The sequence below is a fragment of the Corythoichthys intestinalis genome, chromosome 9 (assembly GCF_030265065.1).
Source record: "Corythoichthys intestinalis isolate RoL2023-P3 chromosome 9, ASM3026506v1, whole genome shotgun sequence".
NCBI classification, from domain to species: domain Eukaryota; kingdom Metazoa; phylum Chordata; class Actinopteri; order Syngnathiformes; family Syngnathidae; genus Corythoichthys; species Corythoichthys intestinalis.
Window position 1 is genome coordinate 13,257,647 of NC_080403.1, and position 11,269 is coordinate 13,268,915.

Genomic DNA, 11,269 nt, shown 5'->3' on the forward strand with positions numbered 1-11,269 from the left:
GCATGAAATGGTTAATTATTTCAATGTGTGCATTACTATATTTTGCCTATTTAGAAATATTATCATCAGTGTATTGTAATTTATCATTACAGTCTTCTTGCCTTTTACAAACATCAGCAAACAAGTGAATTGGACTGCCTGACAATTTCATATATTTGTGCTCTGGGGGAAAATCTTTGTGAATTAATCATTTGACAGCAATATGCGCTAAAATCTTTCGAGACTCAGAATTTCCCAAGCATAAATGTTTCTTCACTGTTGCTCACAGTCTGCTGGACCTCTATATAACTTTGGTGTGAGGGGGAAACTAATCAAATTCATGCAGATCATTAATCATAATGATATTTTGCCATTTTCATAATACAACTTTCTGCTCTGTCCACAACGTGAAAGGAAACTATAACGTACTGACTCAAATTAAGTGACTGTGGAGTGGGGAATATTTTCCCTTCATGAAGTGATTGCCAACCCTGTGCCGAGGCACATGAGCATGATGCGAGGCAAGGCATCATTAGTGTGCAGGAAATTACCCAATTTCATTTAATTGGCTGCAAAATTATTATTTACTGCAAATATTGTATCTTCATTCAGCCATCTGTGCCAGTTATGTATAGTTACAGGCAGAAACAAATTCAATGCTCAGCTCCTTGTCTGAAAGTAAAAAGTAATGAAACTAACAACAGTTGGACATTTGCATTCAAAGGTTTCAAATCAAGTTTGCATGTATTTGCATGCATTTTACGTTCATCCTGGAATTCCCTTTGAAAGCAAAATTCCCATAACTTTTATTGAGTATTAGTTTGCTCAAGCAGGTTGGGAAACATGCTCGTACAGTTAAAAAAAAAAATATATATATTATTGCGCAACAGCAGCCTCTTGTGGGCGCAGTGACTATTAACAGCACAGGTTAGTTTGAATAGGCAAAGTAAAAAAGTCTGACCCATATTTCATGTTGTCTAAATTTTATAATTCAACATGTGGTGAAATATACAAATCCAGTCTCAATAGATTCTATGGAACATTTGTCCACATTTGATTTAATCCACATTTGATTATTAAAACAAGCAAATCTAATCAGGATTTGTATCAACAAGTGTAATATTGATAAAGGGAAACAGTTGTCACCATAAAATAATTTTACATTTTCCAGTCGGAAAAGCATATGAGACAGTTGAACAGGTGTCACGCATGCATGCACGTTTTTATTTTGACACCGGCAGTGAAGAGCAATTCACACCACTTCATGTGAATTATTTAGATACATCCCTGTGGACCTCACCGACCCTAACTGATCAAATATACGAAATCCCAGAGCTTCCACAAATGCAGCCTCTTCCAGCTCTCTCTGGGCTTCTGTGATCAATGCACAATGTGCATGAAGCCCGTTTTTCCCAGAAAAGGAAAAAATAAAACGAAACAACACACAAAATGATTGACCCCCCCCCCCCCCCCCCCAAAAAAAAGACTGCTAAATTGCTATTTCTATGTTTTGTTTGTCATTTCTAAACATTTTCACCCAGTGACAAGTCTTACTAAATACTGGAAATGACAGTAAGGTGGGGGGCAGCAACCTGTTGCAAATATGTCAATTTTCTACAAATAACTGGACTTATATGTACAAAATCGTTTTAAAGTCTCATAATAATGGACCCTCAGCAGCAAGGTTGAGCAAATGTTCAACTTATAACAGTAGTTTTTCTTCAAAATATTACTAAAGTTTGGTGACATGGGCCCCAAAAGTGGCGTAACAATATCATTTTTTTACTGTGCTATTTTGCGTGTGTAAAATATCCGATAATCTCATGATACCAGACCCTTCTACGATGAGACAGGTGAACAGTGTAGTTGCATTGTAAGGTGGCGAGGCGATGTAGAAAAAGATTCCAGGTAAGTTTTTAGACTTCCTTGCGCAGTGCCACACGCACACTGCTGAAGATCTTGCCCAAGGCTTCGAACAAAGGATCGCAGAAGGTCTGAATGCACAGCAAGTAAATGCGGCTAACACACTGTGACTCAATCAGACAGCTCTTGATGCAAGGCATCACCGCCCAGATGTGGCAGAAGGAGATACAGGCGAACAGGAACCCCCAGATCAGAGCTACGGGGATACCGAAGAGGGCGGACAGAATCCGGTAACACCAGTACTTAGACACAGTGAAGGTGGTGTAGCTCAGCTTCCATACGCCGTCCAGACTGTGTGTGCCGTCTGGCTCTGCGATGACATCCTCAAATTCCACCTGATGAATAATTAAAATAGGCAAATTAATGCTAAATTAGTCATTGACTAAAATCAAATAGCAGATAATGCAAATTGGAAATTGGATTGGAAATTGGACTATTTCTTAACTAAAATACACAACAACTGTGTCTGCCTCATTTGCAAAGAGACAGTCGCTGTTTTTAAAGAGTTCAATGTGATGCGATATTACCAAACAGGACACGCTAACATGTACGACAAGATTACAGGGAAGATACGAAGTGAGAAATTGAAGCAACTTAAAGCTAGTTATATCTCAGAGCAGCAGTATTTCGCAAGAGCCCGTGTCAAAAGATAACGCCACAAAGGCTAGTTGCGAGATTGTTGAAATTATTAATTAAAAAAATAAATAAAGCAAATGTGACACACAGAACTGCTTGCTAAAATTTGCTCTACGTAAAGGACGTCAGCCAAGGTCGGCCCCCCACATTTTTACCACACCAAATCTGGCCCCCTTTGCAAAAAGTTTGGACACCGCTGGTGTACGGGGATGTATTTTTGGTGTTTTTTATGTATGTATGAATATATGCATGTATGTATGCATATACAGAGATTGTAGGGAGGCAGGCGGTGCACTCAACTCCCCTAGTGGCTAAAAAATGTAATTGCATGTAACTGACTTTCCTGTATTCATTCATTCATATTAATTTAAAATAAACACATAACTTACAACTTTTATAAATAACAGTTTATCAGCTATATTAGAAACTAAAATTAAATGAACAAGAATCCTACAAAGTCTTTCATAATGAGTTAAAATTATTTTGCGAACAGATCATGTGACTAGCAACTTAGAGATGGTCCTTTGCTTTGCTTGGCCAAAACTACACCTGAGGAAGCAAGATAGATTTTCGGAATTTATCTAAACCTAAGCTTTCAAAAGCTTCAACAACAACTGAGTTTGAACCGGTTATTGAAGTTAATTTTATTGCTGACACTGCGTTTCGGGGTCATCGACATGTTTTGCACCCTCCCTCACAAAAGTCAAACTCCACCTATGCATGTATGTATTTATTCATTTATTTATTTTTATACAATAAATCAATATTCCAGAATAAATATTGTTTGGCCTTACCCTGTTCGTGTATGTAAATAAGTAGACGTTGATGTGACAAACAAACCATTGTTTCAATTGTTAGCTCAAAGCAACACTTTTTAGCTTTTCAGTTTGGTCAATTTTAGCGACGCCGTTGGACAAAAGCAGTAGTGTTTTGCCATAAGGAAGACTGCGTTTCCCATTAGGACCAACGCCGCGTTTGCCATGAGGACCAGCGCACACCCAAACAGTGTCAGTAAAGCATCACTGAATCAAAAATCAATCTCCCGGATTAAACAATATTTCTGTTTCCAGCGGCTGTGTGAAGGATAAGGTAATAAATCCAGTTGTGGAAATACAAACAAATAGCATTTGACGGTTAGCAACTGTGTGACTCAGTGTGGCTAACCCCCCACCCGAACTCGTTAGTTGAGGGGGTGAAACCGTAGCGGGTGAAAGCAGGGCCAATGTTTATTCTGTATATCCTGGTAGCCTACCTTTTATTCCCTCCTCAGACAAAACTTTTTGTCTCTTGTTGCTCTGCCATCTTTGCTGCATTCGCGCGAGAGCGTTCGCATCGACTTCAGTCTTTATAATGAATGGGGTAGTGGGAAGTGACATATGCCGTAAAGCAGTCAGCACAATTGTAGGGTTTTTTTTTTTTGTATGGCTGGGTTCCTGCCACCAGGGGTCGCGTTAACTGAATATTTTCCGTCGTTGACCGTTTTTTTAAAACGGTGACGGAAAAAACTGAAGTCCATCTGTCATTTTGACAGGTTGCAATTCACACCCCAGACCATAGGATGGCGAGTGAGCATATTAATAAGCTATTGTCTCTCTTGATGCATGACGTCGCTGGCCTTACTCGGAAAAATGTCCGAACTAGCATTCAGGTGTAGCAAACACGGAAACATTAGGAAGCTTTGGAGAGCATTGTCTAAGGCTACGTTCATTCTACAGGTCTTAATGCACGAATCCAATTTTTTCGTGTTTTTCCGACTCGAGTCAGGCATTAACTTGACGGTCTGAACGGGACAAGTCGCATAGAAGTGGACCATTTCAAATCCGATCTGGGTCATTTTTTTATGTGGTTCAAATCCGATCTGGGCCACATTTTTCCAGACTGTCGCGGCGGTCTGTACCGTCCAGTGTCCCAAATCCGATTTCAGTTGTGCGTTATTAGCGCCTAGCTTGCAGTGAACACGGCTTTTGGGGAAGGGCCGGGCTTGACAACAGTCATGAAAAAATAAAAATGGGTTGAGGATAAGCATGAGAATGATCGGTTTTCTCTCTGCTCTATGTGAGCTATATTTCAACATTTCCTACACGGTCGAGAGTCGGGAGAGGGGTCTGGCTGTAGCCCGTCTTGGAGAGTCAGGGCAAACTGCCCGTATGTGTGTGTGACATGCACGGACAGTGCGTGCATGCTATCGATCCATATAAACTGTGAATATAAGCCTAAACGGGGATTATTTATGTCTGTTATTTGTGTCCTCCTTTTGAAAAGCAAAATATGATAGCCCTGGAACAACGGATGACTTGTCATTTGTTTTGATGCTTCTGCGCACCGGCGGGTGTCGGACTGCGAATTAGAGCGCATGCGTAATACTTGAATGGTCTCAATGGACAAAGGCAGTCTGAACGGGCACGGCAAAAAAACCGATATGATAAAAAATCGGATTTGTGCATTAAGACCTGTAATATGAACGTAGCCTAATTGAATGAGCAGGGACAAACAGCTTGGAGTCAGAAGTACGTGCGTTATTCTCAAACCTGAACGCACCCCGAGTCTTGGATGACAAATCAACAGAGCAAAGAGTAGACACAACATGGCTGGTAGTTTCTTCAATTTATTCAGAGTTGAGTACGTAACGCAACACTTTTGACCAACACCGCTATTGAATATGTCATTATTATCATTTAAAAAATTTAAGTGACGGGTAAAAATAGATTATGACCGGATTTTTATGACCCTGTTAGTCAAAATGACAGACAACGAAAAAGTCTAGCGCAACCTCTGCCTGCCACCCTCCTCAAAGTTAATTAGCACTGGTGAAAGCGATACAGGCCCCCTCAAGATATAAAAGAGGTGTCATTCAACTAGTTGTCAGTCAATATATTATCACAAATAGAGCTGGGAATCTTTGGGCACCTAACAATTCAATTACGATTACGATTCGATTATAAAACGATTATTGATGCACCCCCCTCCTTTTTTTTCTTTTTTTCTTTTTTTTTTTTAATGTTTTGTACATTAGTTCCAAAAATGTTCAAAAATACTCTCAGGCTAAACCACACTACTATTTCAGTATCAAGTTAACATATAGCAGTAAACAAATATTAAAAAATAACATTAAATAAAAAACTCCAGTCCCCATTCTGTATCAGCAGCTTTAAACTACATTCAATTAATTTAATGTTGTGAATCAACCGTTAAATTTGTTAAAATTGCTCCCGTTATTCCATAATTTTCCTTTTGTCTACTTTCGACATGTGAAAGTTTTAAAACTATTTTAAAGATAGATTCAAGTCAATATTTTACCGATTTAGGAGTATTTTAGATAAAAAGTTAATTTGGTTTGCTTGGAAGGTTCGCTACAACAGCCTTGCAGGGAAGTGTACTGCTTTAAGATGGCGGCCGTTTATAACGCCAGCATCTAGCTTTTTGTAGATGTGCTGCTAACACTACCAAATCTATATTGCATCTAGTCCTATATAAATGAGATCCAACGTAACATGTTTATATGGATGTACTTTGTAGTAGCTTTTCGGCAGCAGTCAGGTATGTTGTTGTGTTTTTTTATCTCGTTGCATGAGTTGAGCTAGAGCCGTGAGTTGAGCATTGGCATTACCCGAAGGGCCGGGTAATGGGAAGCATGATGTTTAGCTACTCTCGCTCCATTCCTCCCGAAGACCGCGCGGCGCGCTGAGTGTTGTGTACTTCCGCTTTACGTCGCATATTTCAATAATTCAATGATTTGGATGTTTGTGAATCGTTCTCGAATCTTCCACGGCCGAATCGCGAATAATCTAAGAATCGGAAATTTTGCACACCTCTAATCGGTACGCTTGCAAAGATAAAGCATGGGCAAAACTTCTCCCATAGGAGCAATGGCATAGTGTAAATTTAAAACAAAACAGTTAGGTCTCTGATTCAAAACTTCTAATTTCTAATGTTTTTGATAATGAAACGAATGACATGCATGAAGCACGCCTCTGTACATCCAAGGCTTGACTGAAGCGTGCATGACATTCAGTTAATGATTTATCACAGTAAAATTGCAATTTATATTCACACGGACATGTTCCACTTTGATGGTGTGATGAACAAATCCATCGTAAATGTATTGACTTTGACTTGTTTCGGCCTTGTCTTCTATCTTCTACATTTAAACTTTTTTAAGGTGTTGTTTGACTTATCTACAGTACATGTAAATTATAGGACGGTCAGATGAACAAGCCCAGTCTGGCTTGTTACGGTAGATACTATACGTTGACTGATCTGTTTTGGTTATGTGATTGAGGTGCATGCATAGGCCTCTGTAAAGTTCCGATAAAACAAATACAGTATGTTCTAATCCAACTGGTAGCCATGTGGGAGTACGGTGGGTGCCGCTCTTTTGGTTAGCAGCTCGAATGGCTCCATAATTTACTCTGAGTTTATGAACTGAAGTAACGAAGGTTGCCATGTCAGTGGGCTATATTGGTGTGCACAATAGTAGAGTATGGCACATGTGGGCAAGGTTACAGTGCGATCCGCCAGTTGGTCTATTGGAAAATCAGCCTGCATTCTCAGCTGAGACTCAAACAGAATGTTAATGAACTTTTCAGACACGCAGGCAGCAGACGCCCCGCACAGCATTTGTCTTTGTCTTCCAAACCAGCAGACAGGATCCGCTTGGGCTGATTGTTCACAGTAAACAGTCCGGATTTATCCTCAGAATGAATTGTTTTACACTTTGTCAAGTCCTGATTGTGGATTGTGGAGAGTGGATTGCCTGCTCTCTCCAAAGTTCTCCAAAATAACATAAGTTGTCATAAAAGAAAATTGCATCAAGCAAAAGTGTGAAAACCCATTGTTCATGTTTTGCCTCCTTCACGACACAATTCATCAAAAGTCAATTCCAAATCATTCACCTGACAGTTAATCATCAGTCAATGATTCCCATCCTGATTCTGAACAAATATTGATTCAACACCACAAAACCGCAATCGTATTTTTGAATTTCTGTAATACCTCCCTGATGCTTTCAAAACTGACATCATTCAGCACTTCATCATGCCTCATGTGGTAGAGTGGGTGTCTCTCTACTTAAAGGTATGTACAGTATAGTGAATGTGTTCAACCCTCAGCCCTGGTGACCATATGAAACTGTCCTTAAATGATCTTTGATTGTAGTTAAATTTGGCACATATTGTATTTGACTCATATTTAAGTAAACCTTGATTCTACTGTGTTATTGAAACAATGAATATCTGAATTTTTTTAAAAATTTGAATGATTAGCATTGTTTGAAATACAAAAATATTTACTTGAAGAATCATTGCATTCAGTTTCATGAAACCATCTTGAGTTGAAAAAAACTCAGCAGGTTTTGATGGGTTCTCGGAAGCTTCCGTTCTTATGACAAAGTCTAATCTCTGTGTTTACATTCAATTTTGCACTAAACTCAAATGAGTCCAAGCGATCCCGCTAACAATCAAAGAATAAACAGTTGTCAGATCGAAATAAAACATGATCGCGCTGGGCATCAGTTACACACTCCATGATTCCCTAAATAAACACCATGTTCCGGACAGGCAGCAGGAATAGTTTTTTGCTCTATTCAAGGAGGTTCAGCCAGTTGTTATCCCTGCAACAACGTTTTGCATTTCCTGCCCATGCATATACACATTCTACCAGGAATTGTTCATTATTTCCTTTTCAGCAAGGCAAGGGTCTCAATGCAGAACAAACCTTAACCACGTCTTCATTGATCTGTTTGGGGTCTCTGTTGATAAGATCAATCTCCTTGGTGTTGCTGTCCTTCATGATCTTTTCCTCATTGGTGTTGTAATCGTACTGGTCCGCCATGCTTGGGGCTGCAGGTGCTTGATGAGAAAGAGAGTGAGGGGAGAGCCGTCAAAGCTGAAGGCACAGCGAATCACTTCTGAACCCCTGTGTACTGCGCTGACGCTCCCGTTGACATGCCAGTGGACAGCTGCTGCATGCCCTGGTAAATTTGGAGGCCTGACCTCCCAACTTGCACACGCACACAGTCTCAACACACACAAACACACTTACAATGAGTGAAGTTATGCCTTAAAGGAGAACCCACTTTTGTGTCACATTTCACATGGGCTTGCGGGAGGCCGACTGGGCAGGGTTTGCACTGTGGCACCAACTTCCACCACACACTGACATATAAACACACCCTCCTGCAGAGGTGTGAAAATTAATTACTGTGCCACATTCTGTAACTCTTGTCATGAGTGAATTTACCCTAGTATTTATGTTTCACAGCAGTCATTAACTGATGCCTCTACAGTTAAATCAGAATCCCTTTATTGCCATTTAGACAGCAGAGCAACTCATGTGGACAGTGCAGACAAAAAAGCTGCGTAGGTCAATGCACAATAAATACATGTAATTTATTTATTTAATAATTTATTGTAACATACTGTATATAAATAAAAAGGTGAAGAGTCGAATTGCTTTTTGGGTGTGCTGGTGCCGTTGTGTTTTATAGTTCAATGTTGGTTCAGGGCAATGACAGCTCTTGGTCAGAAACTAGAGAATGTATTGCCCCTAAACCTTCCCCTAAAGGAAAGAGTTGGACAGGTGGTGTCTGGAGTGTGAGCAGTCCTTGATGATGATGCTGCGGGCTCTCCTGTAGATGTTCTCCAGCAGTGTTGTTTTCCTCAACAATAATGAAAATATTTCGTCAACGAGCACTTTTTTCTTGACAATGACGAGACGATAACCAGTTAAAAACTTGTTTTGAGAGATTAAAACATAACGAGCCTACTGCCAGTTTTCGTCTGACGAGTCGAGAACGAAAATACGCAATAGTGTCCGTCACATGTTCACATTGCATGATATTTTATGTGTCATTAGCCTGCAGGAGCAGTGTCTGGTTGTGTCCCTCATGTGATGTGCTGTGCCCCCAAGCTCACCAGTGCAGTGTCCTGTCCAGTCTTAAGGCTTGCACACACGGTAAGATTTATTTTCTTATCTTGGTCCGATAGAATATGTAATGTTGCTTTAGCCTTTAAAGCTCTGTGCTGAGTGATCATCGAAGAGTAAATGTAACTCATAGCGTTAGCACAGCATTTGCTTAAGCATTAGACTAATCCTCTTAAACTCACAGACAGCTTTTTTTTTTACATACAGTTTGTGGCGTCCAGGTGGGTATAATTAACTGAAAATAATGTACTGTTTTCCTAGTACATAGTGTGTGTTATCACCAAGTTGGCTTTGTCCTTGTAGATGCTCAGACGCTCTGTCAATGTTCATTCGAAATAGTTGGAAAACTTTATTTACTTATTCTATTCTATCTATTCCATCTATTTTTGGCGTAATTTAAAAAAAAAAATTACAGGCAAAACATTTTTAGTATACCTCGACTAAAACTACACAAAATTAGTCTTGAGTTTTCGTCAAAAAAAAACTAGACGAAGACAAACACATTTTGAAATGACTAAAATGTGACTAAGACTAATAAGTATTATCCTCCAAATGACTAGGACTAAGACAAAAATTAAAAGGGCTGCCAAAAACAACTCTGTTCCCCAGAGATGGAAGAGGGCAGCTAGTCAGTCTAAGCGCAGTGTGAATGACCCTATGGAGCTGCTTCCTCTCGGTCGCAGAGCAACTGGAGAAATACAGCGAGATGCCATAGCTCAGCACCGACTACAGCTAGATGAGGTAGAAAGACCTCAGGAGCTAAATCTTATGTTACTATATACTTCTTGCCCAGGAAGCTAAAATTTGGCATCATCTTTACCTTGTCTGTTATTGAAAAGAACACTGTGATAATCTAGTTTATAAAGATAAAAGATAGAATATCTTGTCATATAATAGAGAATAGAACATACAGTAATTAAAGCAGCTTGTGCATGTTACAATTCTCTCAAGTCATTATGCTGCTCTTTCTTGAATGTATTCACATTTCTGGGAGAAGATAGATAATAAAGTATGAATATAGAAAGGTTATACTCTGGACTGGTTGCCAGTCAGTCACTTAGTAAAAATAATTTGAAATCATAATTGGGAAGTCTTGATGAGTGTATTAGGACTACAGTATCATTGAGTAAACTAAGCCTAGTATTAGTTATAATGAATGATTATATGAAGTCAAATTCATTACAGTCAGTTCCTTCTTCGTTGCTACTATCCTCAAGCGCCCACCAACGCACTTAACTGCAAGCAACATCAGTGACAGCTGATCGATGAGTCTCATGTCATCATCTTTCTCTTATCACATTTTATACCCAATTTCCGACACAATTAAAGCTATTGCAGCATGGAGGAAGTAATGAGAAATAACAGGCAGACAAACTGTACTTGGTAAAATGCATGATAAGTTCAAGTTGATGTAAATACAATTCGCCTTTTGATTAGCTTCAATGGAGATGACACCGTCTGCAGAAAAATATGACGCTCGTCCGTTTCTGGAAAAAAAATGGAATGCGCTTTAATAGAAATGAGTAGTTATTGGTTATGATTATTGGTTTTGCAGCATTGCAAAACACAACATGGAATGGTGCTACACATTTGCGCTTGAACTCGTCAAGTGTTCCCCAAGCGGTACTTTGTATCGTATTGTATTCAACATTTTTTCTAGTGTGAAAGTCCCCTCCTCAATATCAAAGAAATAATTATATATAAAATTTACTGTGTATATATAGATATTGTCATGGTTTAAGTTTGGTTCTGTGCCCTAGTGTGTCTTGTCCAAGTGATTACCCATTGATTTCACCTGTTCCTTGTGTGT

The 11,269-nt window shown here is 39.4% G+C and overlaps 1 protein-coding gene across 1 annotated transcript; it reads right to left on the minus strand.

The window, feature by feature from the left end:
* Positions 1-1,519: 1,519 nt before the first annotated feature.
* cav3 (caveolin 3) lies at positions 1,520-8,523 on the minus strand. Its single transcript, XM_057846503.1, has 2 exons — positions 8,251-8,523; positions 1,520-2,237 (listed from the first exon to the last, which is right to left on the minus strand). The coding sequence occupies exons 1-2, from the start codon at positions 8,365-8,367 to the stop codon at positions 1,896-1,898; spliced, it is 459 nt and encodes a 152-aa protein (XP_057702486.1). The 5' UTR covers positions 8,368-8,523; the 3' UTR covers positions 1,520-1,895.
* Between the last annotated feature and the right edge of the window lie 2,746 nt (positions 8,524-11,269).

Coding starts and splice junctions, on each gene's coding strand:
- cav3 (XM_057846503.1), bottom strand. CDS start 8,367: ATGGCGGACCAGTACGATTACAACACCAATGAGGAAAAGATCATGAAG. Junction 2,238..8,250: donor TCAATGAAGACGTGGTTAAG/GTTTGTTCTGCA, acceptor ATTATTCATCAG/GTGGAATTTGAGGATGTCAT.